Here is a 19,446-nt window from a genome sequence, read left to right on the forward strand (position 1 = left end):
CGGTGATGTTAACAATAATTGTCCTATACAATGTATAAAGGCATTATTATTTATTTATCATGTCACAGGAATAAATTTTAAAAAGAAGAACAAGGCAAACCATTCCAAAGCTGGATGAAGAATAAGACGTCTGTTTATATTATGGTGGTAAGATCTACTTTGAAATTTTTAAATTTCATCGTGCGTCATATTACAACCAAGAGCAAAATACAGAATTCTGTTCTGGAACAAAATTGTAGGGTCTATATTTTATGAAGGTGCATTATCAAGTGATATATATCAATTTGTAGAAGAGTAATTGCCACTGAATGAAGTTGCCGAAATTATTGGGCAATAAATATAGAGAAGGGATTATTAGACACGGAAAAAACGAAAAAAGATATGGCTAACTAACAGTCGACTTTACGCTTCGTTTTAAAAATAAAATTTATTTTAGTACGCAAGAAAACATTAATATAATAAAAGAAGTATTTGGAACTGAAATAAATAATATAAATACTTGTAATTTTAAATGGATTAACCAGCTATAAGAAAACTGAAAAGGGCTATTAACTGTAAGAATACAATAAATAAATAAACGATAAAATAATGTCGTTAACGAAGCCTAAGTATGTTTTATAATCGTATTAATATTTATTGCTATTTTTATATAGTAGATATTAAGTATTCAACAGCTTAAAAATGTATTTCTGCCAAAATGGCTTAATAAAGGCGCCAAGTGAATTTTTTTAAAAAATGAGTTTTATGGTTTGCGAAAAGCCGCGAGATATACGAATACAAATGGCTTTTATTTAATTACAACCCTGTATCATAAAAACCCTGGACAAAAATGTAAAATGGCAAAGTACATGAAGTATTCAGACGAGATTAGTATTATTTAGAAAGATAGTTCAATAGTTACCTTAGTGAAGTAAGAGACTCGGTGGAGTTTCAAATAAAACACTGTATTCATTAATTTTACACAGAAGCTTCCACAATACTTTTTACAAATCTTCTAGATTCCATGCTGACGTTTCAACAATTATCCTATTGCTTCTTCAGAGCTTCAACGGCCTCAAGCAGTATACAAGCAGGAACAGAGTAGAGTGCAAACCAGTCTTAGTTAAGCTCTGAAGAAGCGAACAGGGGGATAAGTCAAGAAGATTTGTTAATTGTATTACATTTATTATATGTTCACATTCATTTTGACGTTCATTCGTTGCCTATTTTATTTTCAATGGGACGCCTTATATAGTATCACAAATATATATGACGCAGATTAAGATGAGGTGAAATAATTCGGATTGAAAAATTGACAACAACACCGTGACTGAGAAGTGAAAATAGAGCTTCGATCAGTAACATAAGGACACACACCATATTTTATTGCATTTTTAGATTCACTGTTTCTGGTAATTATATTATTCTGCCCTATACCTGGGTAGTACGGTAATCAATTTGCGAATTTTCCTAGACAAGTCTAATATACTATACTCGTTTAAAATGAATGGTTAAAACTTTATTTTTGTAGATTATTCAAAATTTTAGACGATTAATAAATTTTCTTTATAATTTTCTGTATTTATATTTGTATTATTCACTTACTCCTTTTAATATTTTCTTAAAAAATGACGCAAAATAATTACTTCCCTTTAAGAATTTTAAATAACATACAAAAAAAAGTTTTGAGCATTTTTGTATATTAGATCAGAATTTTAAACCGCAGCAGTATCACATTTTGAAGAGAAAAAAAGAAAATAAGTATAAATAAAAAAAGTATAAATAATCAGAAGAAAGTAGTGAAACAAAAAATGTAACAAAATATTTCACATAACCATGTTGTGCCATATGCCATTGATAGAAGCGGCAACGCTGCGTCGTAAACATTTCAGTTGGATGGAGCGGATTCGATAATTTGGATCCAAGCTTAAAAAAAACTTTTTATTCCTCTGTAAACGTCTGGTCAACCATCGCAAACTACTGTGTGCAGAGTTTTTCTTTCAAGAAAGTGCTTAATTTGTATTAAAAGAAAAAACTAACGCCCAGCCCACAACACAATGACTACATACAGTAAATGGTTAAAATATGGAACAAATTCATTTAAAAATCAAGTATTGAATAGAAAATATACAGGGTAGGGTGTCAATACCAAGTTAATTTTTTTATTCATTCAATTTTTCTTAATCCATTTTCCAATCCTGTATCAATTTTTACGCTTACTTTCTATGAGCAAAAGATTAAAACACAGAAATTTTATTTTGAAAGGAACAGGCAAGTAGCTAGTGCCAGTAAAGTTCTTGAATTGTCACAATTATATTTCCGTTAGTAAAGAAAGTGTGTATGGCGTAACTAAATAAAACCCAGAGAATTGAAATTTATTTTTAGTGAATATGGAGACAAAACGAGAACTCAAAAAGAAATTTGTAATTCTTTTAAAGCAAAATATATAGAAAGTCCCATTACAAGATCCATAGTGAGCGTAAAACTAAGAGAAAACTTGCAGAAACAAAGCATGTCTACTGTCAGGTCATCCAAAGCTAATGAGATCACAAGATTAAACATTTTATTAGAAGTTGATTATAATTCCCAACGTGCATCTTCTGCAGTAGTTTCATATAACGATATTAGCCAACAGCCGAACAGCTTTGCGTTTATTAAAAGAAAAAAAGAATCATTCGTACAAGATTACATTTTGAATAACAAAATTATGGGATTCTATTTTTCAATTAAAATCTTACTGGAGCCCAAAATTTGTAATTTCTTCAAAATGACTTAATTCCTACTACCTCCATTTCTTTCCCAAATTCAAATCAGCCTGATATGCAAGATGCAACGGTACTGTTTATAAAGCTTCTAAATTCCTTCTGCGTGGGTTGTTGACGAACTCAACTTGCAGACGTTTCGCCAATCATCCTGTTGGCTTCTTCAGAGCTTAATTGAAACTGTCTCGCATTTTACTCTGTAGCTGCTTTTATATTGTTTGAAAGGGGCGGAGCTACATGAGGGGCATAAACACCGACTCGGGTGACTGATTTCCACATCTCGACCTGAGTCGCGGTTAAGATTGTTTGCTTATAGATTTCAATAGATTCTCGGATTTCCACATCGCGACCTGAGTCGCGGTTAAGATTGTTTGGTTGCTTATAGATTTCAATAGATTCTCGAATTTTTCGTTGGTAGAAGAATTGACTACATGCAAGAATTTCAGTTTTATGGAATAAAATTTGATGTCCGTTTTCGTGATTGTGTTCAGCAACTGCTGATGAATTTATTTGTCTTAAGACTCTTTCATGTTCTTTGAGCCTAGTTAATATTTTTCGTCCGGTGTCTCCAATGTATTCTTTGCAGCGCATGGATAGAATGCTGTAAACCCCTAGTACCTCAAACTGAATTTTGCCTCGCACGGATCGAATATGTTGAGAGATTTTTGGACAAGTGGTAAATCTGGTTTTGACGTTATATTTGTCAAGAACTGTTGATATGTGGTCAGTGATGTTTTGAATGTGGATTAGTGCGTGGGATCTCTGTAAACAGAATGACCCAATGTTAGCTCTGATTTTCTATTTTTTTCTAGTATTAGTTTCCAATTCAATGGTAAAACGTATGTTAGGGTGTATAGACTTTAAATGGCTAAGAAAATCTCGAAAAGATTCTTTGCCATGGAAACAAATCACACATGTATGATCAACGTAGTGTTTCCATAATTTTGGTTTTGGAAGAAAGATGTCGAAGGTTTTTCTCTCAAAGGCTTTCATAAATAAATATATTCCCGAGGACTGGTGATAGTAGAGAACCCATAGCTGTTCCCGGGGTTTGTTCAAAAATTTTACCATTCTAATAAAAACATGCTCCAGACAAGCATTTTTAATTGTTCAATGAAATGAAAAGAATTAAGTTCTAAACTATCAATTTTCCTACCAAAGAGTTTTAATATAGAAGCTAGATATTTTGCTAGAGAATGCTAGGAAAATCAATGGTGCTAACAATAGGTTGAAAGGTTTATCCTGGTTTGTGAATATTATGGAGTCCGTAGAAACGAGGAATTTTAGAATCATAAGAGGTGGCAGACTTCTGATTCTGATAGAGAAGAAGCCTTCATAACAGGGATAAGGTTGCGTTCCATAGATGACGTAGGATCTTTTTTAAATTGACGATCTGATGCATCTGTAAGAATATTTTCAATTTTTTCCCGATATTCACTTGTGTTCATGAACACTTTCTCATGAGCAGTCCCTGTATTAGCTTTTGAGAATTACGATGTCGGGATTAGATTTTAGGCTTTCATATATTAGATTACGTGGTTTGGATTTTTAAAGGATTTTTACAGTTTGAAATCGAATTTCATTAGCTGTTTGAGATGGTAGTTTGTTTAGAATACACTCGCATTTGAAATGATTTACTTTTTGGGATAATACGTGAGGCAAAGTCGAAGTTGGAACCTTTTTGCAAGAACTGATTTTTCCGTCTCAGAAAGTTGGTGCGATGATACATTTAATACAGTGTTTGATAGTTGAGAAAAGTGTGATGGTTTCACTAGTGTTAATATAAGTTTTTCAAAGTTTTGAACGTGATTCTGAGTAGAAGATAAATAAATAAAGATTTTCAGGTTTGTCATGAAACAGGTTTGAAAGACAAAGACAGAAGAGTCTTATTGATTTCTTTAAGGGGTGATGAATTATTTCTCGTAGTAAAGCTAAAACTAGATTTACGAAGAATTTTACAAGCAGATGAGGTTTTGACAGAATGGGATAATTTAAGAAAATTAGCGATAACGTCGTGGTCATGCTTTGTTTCCATAAATGTTCTGTCAATTTTTCTCAGTGTGGATCTTGTAATGGGTCTTTTCGGATATTTTCCGTTAAACAAACTACACACTTCTTGAGTTCTCGTTTTTTCTCCATATTCTATAAAAATTAAATTTCCAAATTCACTTTCGTTACTGACAGAAACAACTAAAGTACTTACCTGTTATTTTAATTTCTGTTTTTTATTATTTATGCGTGAAATTTAACACAGAATTCGGAAATGGATTTAAAAAAATGATGTTTCAGTAAAAATGAATATAAATCCTTGCGAAACCTTTTTCCTGTGGCTCGCAGAAATAGATTTTTAAAGGAAGTGTTCCGCCTGCTGCTGGTAAACAAGAGGCTAATAACAATATGTTTTCGGAGTTGTATTTGGGTGGTGCTTATGACGAAATTACTAGCCGGCTTAATATTGCAACTGTAACAAAGGAGTATGTGGAGTGAGCAATTCCCAGATTTAACTCAATCTTTCTTTCTTTTCTTCTCACCTGACACCATTGATGACCTTTATTGTTAACCAATGTATTATTACCTGCAAATTTCCCTCCTTGTGGAAAGAGAGTAATATAATACCTATTCATAAGATAACTTCACCATCTGAAATCTCACATTTTCGCCCTATTAGCTTACTATGTAATTTCTAAAATATCGGAGAGGATTATATGATCAACTTAATAATCATGCTGTTGCTTCAAATATTTGGCATGCCTCCCAACCTGGGTTTAGGCCCTGACACAGTACGACCATAGCACTACTTAACGTCACTGATGACCTGATGTGTCAAGAAATATTTGTTTGATTGTGTTGGATTATAGTAAGGCCTTTGATACCTTAAGTCATAGTCTTCTTATTTTAGTTAAGGTATTTCGGTTTAAGTGTTATTACTATTTAGGGGAAGTTACTTGGGGATCCCGGCAGAGGGTTACGTCGGGATCAGTAGTGTTTGACTTTCTATCAATTTTAATCGGATACTTACGTGTACGCTTCGAAATCTCCGGTATTGATCGCTTCGATGAGCTGCTCTGTCATCTTGATGATTTCCTGACGCCGAGCTGTGAAACGAACAGCACTTAATTACGTCCGGAAAAACGTCACCACGTTAGTCCAACAACCACCAAACAATGACCAAAAATAAAGTAACTACAAAGTAATACCAAGTACCACTGGTTTATACGTGAAACAAAAATACACAATACCGTGTATCCAAAAATTGACATGCACAAACTCCCATGTACAAACTTTTAAAATACAAAAATAAGCGAAAAAAATGTGTGTCGCGTTTATACATAAAGTTATGTTATTAATTCGAAATGGATCGCAATATTAACAATTGTTTCGCTAGCGTCGTATTGTTATATAGTTTTGCATTTCTACCAAATTTTTCACCTCCTTGGGCATGTCAAATCGAATTTTTGGTAAAAATTCACAACTAATAAAAATAAACGATAAATATTTTGGAAGAAATCTTCCACATCAATTGAAACACATTTGACTAATAAATTAAAACACGCGTTATAAACTATTCTATGTACCTACTAGCTGTAACTACTATAAAACTCAGATAGTTAGATATACACGTATACGTGATTACTGATTCGCAACCTCCTAAATATAAACAAACCCAATTTCCGTTTGAACCATACCTGACAATTGAGAATTTGTAGATAACTGCGAAAATGGCTTTTCCGGGCAGACAATCCGTATTTCTATGCAAACAAGCAATTGTTAGTTAATATAGCGAAAGGCGTGCGCAACATTTACCGACAGAGCGCATTTGCCCATGAATAGAACAGAAACACGTAGAAAAAGTAGAAAAGAGAAGTTCAGCAATTCAAAGTGGACCGAAAAACAAAGTTTGAAATTTGAATTATCTGTGCATTATTTGCTAGTGGACTTATTTACTATGGCCGGTACGGTTTGTGTGGCTTAGTCGGCAATAAAATGCCCGACAGATCTTGTTTCCAGTTATACTTCAACATAATTTAACTAAATAACAGATCAGGGTGTTCCTTAATGATATGCGAATATTTAAGTGAATCTACGTGAAAAAAGTGTGAAAATTTGTTAACCATTGTTCGAAAGCTCTGACCATTCAATAAAAATTAAAACAATACCAAAAATATATCACAATATATAAACTATAATTTGTCAAAAGTAAATATATAAGTAAATCATATTAGGTTTGTACTTACAATGAAACATCTTCATTATCAGGGCCACAATTATAACTGCTACTACCAGAAAACGACCCTTCTACATTAATAAAAAGTGGTTGTACCGTTATACAAGTGTACTCTGTGTTTCGCAGTATTCTTTTATCATATTTACTGCATTTGTTATACAACTGACAAAAATTTTCTTGGGTAACTGGCCCACACCAATTCTATGGCATTAAATATTCAATGGTAAGGAGGCAATCTCAAAGCTAGATGATCCAGTCAGTAATTATTTCGTCCGTAGCATACGGCAAGTTTGTTTTGTAAATTTTGACAATTTTGAACAACTCATATTTTAGTACATTAATTAAAGACGAACTTTGGAGCTTCGGCAGCAGTTTTTCAAAAGTGCAAGGGTGTTTTGTAGTGGAAACCACTGTAATAGACAAAGCTAGGTAATTGCAGGTAAATGGGAGGGGGGTTGCTATTCTTCAAGAGGAAGCAGCTAAAATATTGAGGCACCTTATCTCTCGGTTTTATTTCAGACTATGCCATCGCAAATCGTAGCAATTATATTTACTGTACACTTATTGTCGGAATGTTCAAAAAGACTTAAAATTACTGGAAGCGAATTCCCAGATTATTTATTATTTATTGAACTGAGGAGGCTTTTACTTGATGAAAATCCATTTATCAAAATAAATAAGAACTAAAAGTTCAGATTTCCACGAAATTATATATTTTGACATGACAATTGTTTCGACAACAATTGTTTATCAACATTTGATAAAGACACGGTGTTGTCGAAACAATTGTGGTGTCAAAATATATAATTTCGTGAAAATCTGAACTTTTAGTTCTTATTTATTTTGATTTATTATTTAGTTAAATTACATAGAATAATAAAATTAAAATTGGAAAAATGCTTAAAACACTAAAGATTGTGCAAACCGATATCCGGTTTAAACAATTAGACCGACCGTATGAAATTAAGTAGGCAGTATTGCTAACTTTTCATTATTACAGATATCAATTCGGGTAAATTAGCAAAGTAGAAATATTTTCAATTTAATATCTCATTTCCGAATAAAACAGAAAAAAACTATTTATTTATATTCTTAACTCTATGTGTCTACGAAATAAAACCACCTAGAAATAAAACCCCGTTTTACAACAAACCGGATTAAATATTCAAATATGTTCTGCTATTGTTTCTGCACATTTTATAATCTTCATAATTTTAAATTTACATAGATAATTTATTCCGTAAAGTGTTGTACAAAGCTCTCTTTGTGCAACTCAGAAAGTAACTAATAGTGATAACATGGCATACGGCAATCACAACTGAAATGTAGAGGGAAAAAGAAAAAAAGGAATGGGCTTCATTATCGTATCGTAAATGAGGTAAGCAAATAGGGAGTGTTTTTACAATATAAAGTAACCAGGGTAAATAAGTAATTCATTCTAGAAAGAAGATGATCTTTAACTTTATTACTAAATTGGGAAAGCATAAACGCCAGTACATATTGCACAGGAATTTTTATGTCCCCAACGTCAAAATGCGATTACTTTGCTAATTTAACAGATTTCTTACCTCTAACAATAAAAGAGATGGTAATAGAGCGAACTTAATTGGATACACCGTGTATAATTCGTAGTTTCTTAAAAATCCTAGGTAAAACATAGTAATACTATTTATCGAGGTATGTACCTGTAAGTACCTGTAAAAAAGCGAGTTGAAACGCGACATTTTAAAGTTCGAGATAAAACATGGAATTTAACATTGCGTAAATTGATTGAATTGAAAGATGCTCGGACCACTTCGGCAAATATGTGGATTCACTGTTTGAAGTTGTAAAATTTGCATGTTTTTTTTTTCTGTTAACCGAATAATAGCAAGAACGATGAAAACAGTGACATTTATTTCGATAAAATTTATATTTATTATTTATAATTGGACAACAGTTTTTCCTTGAAACGAATCAAAAAGAGGCAAGCAACGGTCTGTCGGTAATGTGACAACATATCTAAAAAAAACGAAATATTAAAATAATTTCATACAAAAAAATCAACTGAGATTACCCCCTTTTACTAACTGCTTCGCAATTTATTTTGAGACCGATTATGTTCGTATTTTAAAAGAAAATTTTCAAGATTTCCTGTTTCTGAAAAATCTTACCGTCGTCGCAAGACTCGAGCCGCTGATAGGCCACCAGCTGAGACCCTTCTAAAACATGCAAAAATACCAGCAACCACAAAAGAAAAACGAACATGCCAACTTACTTATATATAGAACTACGGCCGACAAAGTTTTTTAATTATTGTAAAAGGCGAACTTTATTGAAAAAGTTTCCCGTATCGTCCGTCTAGGTGCCGGGCTCATCGAATTTTGTTTGATTATTTACGGATTTCGAAAAACCAAAAAAACTTTTCGTATTAATACGGACAAGTGTTACAATCTCAAGACGTTCTTTTAATCAGAAACAGAAACAACTCAAGCTTTATTTTCCAAACTCTTTGGCCTCTTAGAAGTATTTAGTATTGTTTTGGTCATGACAGCAGGGTTGGCAAATCTTGTTAAAAGTCGCAATATTCTAAATTTGCTTTCAATTTAGAATGTGAAGTGATTTTATATGCTAATTGCAAACGTATTTTTAGTCAACATTTTCTAACAATACATAAGACTTTCTCTCAATCTAATATCTAGTATTTAGTTGGGTATCCATTGCTTTCAATTATTTTTAAACACCTCCTAGGCAAGCTTCTCTTATACTCCCGAATGGTTCATCGAAATTTTGGAAATTTCTTGAACTTTATAAAATTTGAATAAATTTGAATTAAAATTATCGTAACTTATCATTTCCAATTAGGATATCAGGATTTATCTGGGTGTTTAAAAAAATATCTTCAATTTAATAATAATAAAAAAAGAATGAACCAATCCCATCATTATAGACGCTAATATGTAAGGGTATAATTAATCCAGAAATATATGTTAATCCCATGGCGAAATTTAGCCAGTTGCTATTTAAACTCAATCACAAATAAAGTAAAATATGCATCTAGATATTTAAACAAATAAAAAACTAATTCAGTAGACGTCAATTAATAAAGTACAACTTATACTATAAGGTTCTACAGGCTGGTCTGTTTTTTAAATAACCCAACTTTTAGACTAACCAAAATTTTGCACTTATGGGATACAAATTGAAACAGATTTGATTTTAGTTCTGGTCTTTACTTTAAAAGATTTTACACAAAATTACCTAGGTGGAATAGTTTTACGAGATACTCTGTCATACTGTCATACAAAACGTATTTTGCATCTTTTGTATTCTGCATGAAAAGAATAAATCATCTGACTTTGAGCACCCTGCATGTGATTTGGGAATTTTCTCATTAAACTAATATCGATCGATCGATTGATCCTTGGATGTACCTACTTAGTAAGACCAAACTTTCTTATTTTAAAGTCATGTTTAACAATAATTTTTTTTTGAAATTAATTTATGACTTGAAAACATGTCTTCTCTTACCAAAGGACATTTTTACCAAACACATTTTTAACCCTAGATTACAATTTTTTTAAACTCGACCCTATTTTAAAGTGGAAATTATCTCATATCAATTTCTATAGATTTGTTCCTATACTTAAATAGAGTGGTATTGTTCTCATCCAAATAACTAAACAAAAATAATAAATCATAATGCTTTGGCAAGTATCTAAATCAAATGTAACACATTTCTTATGGCAACCTAGCGCTTTTTTTGGCTAATTATTCTCATAATAAATGTGTTTCGATTTACAAAATTTTGACTCACAATGGCATTGCAAAATTGAACCTGCCTTTAAGTACTCTACATGTGATTAGGAAATTTTCGCATTAAACTATTAAATCACGATATCCGCGAGTATACCTACCAAAATTAAGACGAAACTATGGCTTATTTTTCAAAAAAACTGTAACGTAGAAGGAATCCAGAATATTTGTAAATAGTAAGCCATTACCAAGTTTTATAGAAATTAACTTACTAAGAAAATAGTTGAAGTTAAAATCTATATATCGTAGGTGAATTAAATTTGGAATTATTTGTAGAAACAAAATAATCAAAGTTGACAGGTATAGAATATATACATACCTGTTGATCCTTTCTCGGGGAACATTTCCCTGTTAATTGTAGTTTCGACCCATTTTTCTATGTCCTGGTGCATAGCATCCATATCTAACGTGCAATAAACGAGCATGCATAATATAAAGCACATAACAAACATTAGTAAAAAAGTCGTCACTTACAATTAGAAAATTTATCTTAAGCTTAGAAGTTATTAATAATATATTGAATATGTTTCACCTTCGTAATTAAGTGGACAAATTTTTAATAATAAGTTCAAGAAACGGAATTAATTCAAGCCACATATACTATGTGAGTCACAAACCGCAAAAAACAGGCATGTCTCCGTCGTAATGGCGTAATGGTCGGCCAAATTCTCGACTTACAAATTACAACGTTAAAAAATCAAAAATAAAGCGCTATTAAAAAAAATATATTACGTTTTCTGGGGGGAGCTGTATGCGGTTTTAGCGTTCTGAAAGTTAGCCAGTATCATCGCGTTAGTAACGTCCACAGTGATAAACACACCATCCTTAGAACTTGCAATATGACTGTGCAAACCGTACCGCAAAAAAACTCAAATCGTCAGGGCGATTCATGGATAATTTCCCAAATATCCCTAGCAGAAACCCTAGATAATTACAAAAACATTGAAAAAAAAACTAACCCAAACTATACAACCTTAGATAAATATTTTATACTATGTAGGGTTGTTCACGATGTCACAAAAATTCGTGGTTTTTCAAAAAAGTGTTATTTTGGAATATGCGGTGGTTACTTTTTCAAATTACCTTCATATAATCCAGGCGGTATGTTTTTTAATGGAAGCCCCTGTAAATTTTCGCATTTTTTGGAATCTTTGGTTAAAATAAATACCTGTTTTATAAAGATTTATCATAAAACTTTATTAACCTAAAAAGACCACATGTTTTAACCCATCGGATGATATTAGCGCGTCTTAATGGTTTTCACATTCTCACAGAATTTGAAATAAAAGTTTTATTGCGTATGGTATTTTCAAGTGTCAGATAAATTATGTAAATTGTTAACATGGTATAAGATGGACATTTTATAGCTGGCAGTGATGAGTTCCCCTCACACTTTATGGATGCTGCTGATTCGGGCTCTAACATTAACAACCGTTTTAACTGGGGTGGTGTTTAAACCAAAATTAAAAGAAGCGTCTTTAATACTATATTATGCAACAAGTTTTATAAATGACGGTTTAATCACGAGTTTGTGTAGGCATGAGTGGAATACATTTTTTATTTTATTGTTCTCAAACATACAGTTTTATCGTCATTTCTATAGATTACATTAATATTATTAGAAATTACAACATTTAACAAGTATCCTCAGTCTATACACGAAGCCAAAAAAAAAATATTATATACTAGGCACAGTGATGGCCATAGCCTATTAGCAGTATCTGGCGAACGGATAACCGGGTTTACTTTAAATTATACAGAGGAGGTGCTCTATCGGTCTAAAATATTAGCCAGTATGCAATGCTGAATCGAATATTTTAAATAAAAGTTTTATTACATTTAGTAGTTACCTATGGTATTTAAAAATGCCAGACATTTTCAATATGTTCTCTCGCATTTTTATTAAAACTTGAGTCTCCTTTAAATTGACAGTAAATACCTAACTAAACCTCTTTTGTGAACAGGGTCACAATTTTAAAGGTCATACTTTATTAGATATTATTAGATTGTTATTATTAAATAGTTGGAAACGAAGTAAAATTAAATGAAAATGAAGCGTTACAAAGTATATTCCGTCTATCAGGGACGAATAAAATAAACATTTTTTTTTAAGAAACTTCCTCTTTTTAAATTTTGTTTTGAATTCGTATTGAAATTTTTCAACTTTTTTATTAGTAATAATACATACCTAAACGTAATAGTTTTTCCAATATTTTAATTTTTTTTTAAAAATACTAATTTCCCACGTGCAAAGAAGTTCATATTTTGTATTAGCGTTTTTCGAAGATGGCCTAAAAGATATATGCAACGGTATTGGAATAGATACTAGAGGCTGTTCAACTCAGTGTTCAAAATAAACGAATATATTTCAATCATTTTAAATTGAAAAATTGCTATATATTAGTTGGCAATGTCAAAATTCTGTTAAGATTAAAAAATTAATAGGAGAAAGAACTTTTTTCGATACCTAAAGCAACAGATAGTTATTAGAAATTTTGGTAAAAATAACAGCTACATTTTAAATTCACAGAAAAAGTAAATAATATTACATACGTATTACTAGAAATTAACGTATATTGTTTTTAATTATTACTGTCACGCAATAAATGTTGAAAAATATGCCCTTCTACTTGGATACACATATTTAGGCTTTTTCGTATATTTTCTTGTTCCTTAGCATAAACGGTTTCTCCTGCACGTGTCCGGAATTCTATTTTCCATATCTTTTGGTGCTCTAGGGGGATCCACATAAACACAAATTTTAACATATCCCCACAAAAATAAATCTATCCCTACCGTTCCATTTCTGAGGCTAATAATTATTTAAAAATTCTCGAACTTCTCGATGGTAATGAACCCAATGTGATACATCTCAATGTTACCAACTTCTTGAAGAAGTTGCTGCAAAAAGTTTAAATATCTAGGTCAGTTAAGTGGTTCACGAATAAATATGGTCCAATGAGTTTAAAGTATTTTAAGCAACTATTGAGTGTTCGAAGTGTTTTCGGAGCGCGAGCATTGAAGATGCCAAGTGAGATTTTGGCGAAACGTCTGCAGGATTCCAGTCGGATGCAGGATTTGCAGGATTCCAGTCGGAGTTCAACGAGCGAACGGATGATATCCCGGAATATATATATATATATATATATATATATATATATATATATATATATATATATATTGTTGTTAAAATAATATTTTCGGCTGAAGTTACTTTGCAAAATTATCCAACATTTGATCCATTCTGGCTACGGGAACTACAAAACTAAAACCACTAGTTGCTTAAGGTGAATAAAATACTTTAAACTCATTGGACCATATTTATTCATGAAAAAAAAAAGTTGAAAAATTTCAATACGAATTCAGAACAACATTTAAAAAGAGGATGTTTCTTAAAAAAAAATGGTTATTTTATTTATCTCTGATAGACGGAATATACTTTGTAACGCTTCATTTTCATTTAATTTTACTTTGTTTCCAACTATTTAATAATAACAATCCAATAATATCAAATAAAGTATGACCTTTAAAATTGTGACCCTGTTCACAAAAGAGGTTGAGTTAGGTAGTTACTGTCAATTTAAGGGAGACTCAAGTTTTAATAAAAATGCGAGAGAACATATTGAAAATGTCTGGCATTTTTAAATACCATAGGTAACTACTAAATGTAATAAAACTTTTATTTAAAATATTCGATAAAAAGTATATTCATGGCTAGGCTAAAGTTTTTTTAAATTTCTTATTAGATTAGAATAAATGTTTGAAGATATTTCATTATATCTGAAATTTGTTATAATTTCGATATCTATATATAGATGTAGAAATCTAGTGAGAAAAACATAATTGTAATTTGAAAGTTCATCTCAAATGGGTCAGTGTATCAGAGAAACTTCATAAACCCTTCCTCCTGGACAAAACACAGTACCTATATTTTATATAAAACTATATAAAGAGTGTTTGTAATAATATTCTACACATAGTTTTCATAAACTGCCGTCTACAACTTCTTCGCTTTTAAGTATGTGGTACTTGATACCGGTCAATGACATAGTTTCTAAACCTATAAAGGTGGTACAGAACAAAATTTCCAACAATCAGTCAACTTCTGACGTTTGGTATTGGTTCATCTTCTTAAAACAAATAAAACTAACTTGTTAGTGAAAAAAATCAAGACCTAAACATTTCGGGCAAGGTTATGCTTCTTATCCATGAAGATGATTCCAGACTAAATTTCAATCCATGTAATAATGCATTCAAAGTTGCAAACTTGCTCAGTTTTATTCAAATATGTTTAGAGGTTTGTGCGTTAAAGATAATTTTTCACATCTTGTATATTAAAGAATAAGCCGTAAGAATTCGAATTCAATAATAATATTTCCTTATACAGGGCAATAATTAAAAATCGTGAACAATATCAATATACATAGTATAAATAAATATAAATGCGAATATAGAGCTTTAAATATTGACGTTTGCTGTCGGGACATCTTGCAGAAATTACGCACGATGTTGCCAGGGTCGTGCAGAACTGCCGACATGTAGAAAACATATTTTAAGACCATAAAGAAAGTATTCATTGATTCGTTTTCCAAATAGAGCAAATCCATTATGATCCGCCAACAATACTTGCAGAAGAAATGGGTTCTAAATTTTGATAAAAGAAATGGAAAAAGGAATAATTTCGTATAAAATGTTTGAGACCACAACCCCATACCTCTGGTAGAGTTCTAAGCTCCGCCGGCCATAATTGCATTACAGTTTTAGGCGAGAAAATAACTCACTTATCGGTCCGTTTTCTAAGGATGGTTTCACTACCAAAAAATACGAAAAAAAAAAACACCCTCCACTTACACAGAATTAAATTTCGCGATCCCAACCTTGGCCGTTTAGAAAGAGGACCTGAATCTTTGCAAGACATATAAAAATAAGTCAGCAAGTCGCAAGCGCACTGAACCTGGTTAGTAAGTTAAAACACGCGGCAGAAAGTCCGTTAGCATCAAATGACGAGAATTCATCCATGTTTATCGAAGACCAGATATTTGGATAAGTACAAGTAGTTAACGCCCAGACGTGGTGCTTCTTGTACCTACTCATTAGTAACACTTTTTTCGGTTCAATACTAAATTGCGACGATATCGCTAATAACAAACCTTCTAAAATATTCCTAAAATATTAGATTATAATTAAATTTGGTAACGTGTGAAAAATGGGCAAAAATTGAAAAATGCCCTATATCTCGGTTGGTAGTTGAAACACTCTAATTACGACCTTTAATCGGCCAATTACCAGTTAATCAACAAAGGACGATTTGGTCCTTAGGTATCTCCTTTTGAGGAGTTCTCAGTACAGAAAATTGCTTTCCCAACAACTGTGCTCCTGTTTACAATTTTTGATCTTTTAAGACATCTCCTTAGAAAGTTAAAACCTACAACATACTTAATTTTCAGGTAGATTGGCGGGGCCCGTTTGCCACTAATACAGGGTGACTCAGAGTAAATTTCACTATTTAAACGCGCCTTGTACATCCAACTTAATATTTGTGGGGGGGGTTAGCGCTGGCAATGTGTGGCGACTGCGTGCGGATTATCAGTCAACATGGAGCAGTGGTCAAATGAGCAACGAGCGCTTATGGTCGAAGCGTTCTTTAAATCGAACGATTCGTATGTTGCGGCACGGCGACGTTTTTGTAACCGTTACAATATTCGGCGTTTACGTGATGCTCCGTCAAACAATTTATTGAAATCGTGGGTTAAAAGATTCAGACAAAGTGGTACAGTGGCAAATCAGAAGCTTCCCGGTCAACAGAGGTCCATCAGAACGCCAGAGAATATTGAGATTGTGCGATGTGCTGCGACTGAACATCCGAGGCGCTCAATTTGAAAACATGGCCAGGCTCTGAATATTCATCGCTCAAGTGTGCAACGGATTTTAAGCAAAGACTTACGGTTCCATCCCTACCAAATACAATTGGTGCAGTTTCTAAAGCCCACAGACTACGAATTACGAAAAAATTATTGTGAGGCAATGATGAATATGTTTTGGAACGAAGGAGAATTTGGACAACATTTTATTCAGTGATGAGGCTCACTTCCATCTGGAGGGGTATGTTAACAAACAAAACTGTCGCTTTTGGAGCCCCGACAACCCCAAAGAAAAGCATGAAAAACAATTGCATTCCAAGAAGGTAACAGTTTGGTGTGCCATGTTAGCTACTGGAATAATTGGGCCCTACTTTTTTGAAGTTGCCCATGGTCGCTCTGTAACGGTAACAAGTCAAAGGTACACTGCAATGCTCCACCAATTTTTGACTCCATCTCTTCAAAACTTTCCTGGCTATAACCCCAATTTGACCTGGTTTCAACAAGATGGGGCGACGGCACACACAGCAGCAGTATCAATGGACGCTGTACGTGAATTGTTTCCAGGAACTGTTATTTCAAAATTTGGGGACATCTCTTTTCCTCCAAGATCGCCCGATCTTACGCCCCTAGATTTTTTTTGTGGGGATATTTGAAGAGTATCATCGTCTACACTGATCCACCAGCCACTACGGAGCAGTTAAGACGCAACATTCGAGAGGCTATTGCCGACATTCCTATTGAAATATGTCAGCGGGTCTTTCAACATTTAAGAGCATCATTGGAGGAGTGTTATCTAAGGGATGGTCGACATTTGGACAACATTGTGTTTACAAAATAAAATCCGCATTTCTGTACTTTCAAAATTTATTATTAAAATTATGCCAACACTTTTTATTCCGTTTTTATAACATGTTAAAAAGGGAAATTTACTCTGAGTCACCCTGTACTTCTTATATTAATCACTTTGTAACTCAGCAGGGAGGCACATTTTATCTAAATGGTTTGGGTAATCCCAAAAGTACTCCAACTGGAATTGTAATAATAAAGAAAAGGATTAAATAATCTTTTCCTTATTATCAATTTAATGAAAAATTAAATTGATTAAAATTATAATTATAAAAGCGCCAAGATTTCGGCACATGTTTCGAATGTTGGTTGGTTCCTTTTATTTTAAATCTAATTTTTGCGATCTAGCGCCGTAAAGACTTTCCATTCAAGCGATTAAGTCATGATGTCGTCGAGAGTTTGCTTTACAGCGCCGTAACAGCTTTCTTAAGCTAAAGCGCAATTCCAATATTGAAATCTTTGCGCGGGACTCTTTTGTAATTTGGGGTTAGTTCTCTTTCTTGAAAAATTGTTCACTATGAAGTCTCCCATTAGTTTATTAAGAGTTTATTTGTTTTCTGTTTCATGTTCCAGGTATTTCAGTACAGTTATTCACATTCGCCTCAATTATTAATAACAACGTTCCCATCTTTGGCGTTTACGACTTTGTGTCAAGTGTAGGAGCCATAAAAACTGTTCATAATCTTCGTTCCAGAAATATAAACAAAAATGAGTTTCTCCGTAGTTGAAGGTGTTCAAAAAACATCGATGAGCTCAATCAAAATTACGTAGTATGTACATAGCTATAATTTAAAAATCAGGCATTGGATTTCAAGAAAAATGATCGCACACACCCATAACAATTTTTGTGACGCATTTTTTGGCAGTAAAGGGGTGGGTCAATATTTTTAAATCCATTTTGGAATTTTGTGTTAAAACTCGCGCCTAAGCCATGTAAATTGCATATAACTGGTTCTTACTTTTTATAAGCAAAAAAAATAAAAAACAAATTTAAAGAATACTTAAATTTTACTAATTACAGTTCTGTGAGTAAAGAAAGTGAATATAGCACATCTAAATGAAACCCAGATAATTGAAATTTCAATTATTATTGGATATGGCGACAAAACGAGAAGTCAAGACGAAGTTTGTAATTTGTTTAACACAAAATATCCAAAAACACTCATTACACGATCAAAAGTGAGTAAAAGTGAGAGAAAATTTATAGAAACAACACGGGTCTACAGCCACGTCGTCTAAGAACTAATTAGAACACAAGATTAAACATTTAATTATAAGTTGCGGATAATTCCCATTGAGCATCTTCAGAAACAGCTTCAAATGATGATGTTAGAGAACGAATAGCTTTGCGACTATTAAAAGAAGAAAAGTATTATCCGTAGAGTAAGTTCTCTAAATATGGACTAGGCGGATAATATTCACCATTCTGATTTTTTTCAATGGCAACAGCGCACTTATCGAAATCTTGTCTCATTTAATGCTACACTGTACATGCATAATGTCAGCAGTTTTTAAGCAGGCTGTGGGGAAAGTATATTCGGTGGCGACCATTTTCCAGCGTCTGATGATGATGCAACAAAAGATATGATTTTATCTTCGTTCTATTGCATATTATTTAAAAATATTTAAGCAAATTATTGCCTTACTTTTTTTTTTATTTTAGAATATGGTTTGATCGCAAAAGCAAAAAATTTCCTTCAGGAAACCTCGGGATAGGGAAGCAATAGAAAATGTTGTACTTGCCGTTAAAGAGAATATAATGGAGTACTTAAAAGCAGCCAGATCTTTTAGCGTTCAAACCAACACTCATTCGTTTATCTAAAAACAGAAATTCACCGACTTACAAATATAAAGCTTGGACGGAGAGCCGTTTTACCAGAAAATTTAGAAGCAGAGTTGATCAATTAAATCCTCACTATGGAGCAAACTTTGCTTTGAGCAGACGCGACATTAAGTTAATTACTTATGACGTGGCAAG

The 19,446-nt window shown here is 32.6% G+C and overlaps 1 protein-coding gene across 5 annotated transcripts in view; it reads right to left on the reverse strand.

The window, feature by feature from the left end:
* The window catches only part of LOC132698592 (calcium/calmodulin-dependent protein kinase type II alpha chain), a 302,130-nt gene that overhangs the window by 5,877 nt on the left and 276,807 nt on the right, over positions 1–19,446 (reverse strand). For 2 of the 5 annotated variants that reach the window (XM_060664777.1, XM_060664776.1), the window contains 2 exons: positions 6,428–6,490; positions 5,761–5,836 (listed from right to left, as the gene is read on the reverse strand). In XM_060664777.1, the coding sequence (XP_060520760.1) occupies positions 5,761–5,836; positions 6,428–6,490 (139 nt within the window). Of the gene's footprint in view, positions 1–5,760; positions 5,837–6,427; positions 6,491–9,119; positions 9,168–11,080; positions 11,165–19,446 lie in introns of all 5 variants that reach the window. The other 3 variants (XM_060664775.1, XM_060664774.1, XM_060664778.1) reach the window with 3 other exon arrangements.

The sequence above is a fragment of the Cylas formicarius genome, unplaced genomic scaffold (assembly GCF_029955315.1).
Source record: "Cylas formicarius isolate icCylForm1 unplaced genomic scaffold, icCylForm1.1 PGA_scaffold_2__14_contigs__length_35257938, whole genome shotgun sequence".
Classification (NCBI taxonomy): domain Eukaryota; kingdom Metazoa; phylum Arthropoda; class Insecta; order Coleoptera; family Brentidae; genus Cylas; species Cylas formicarius.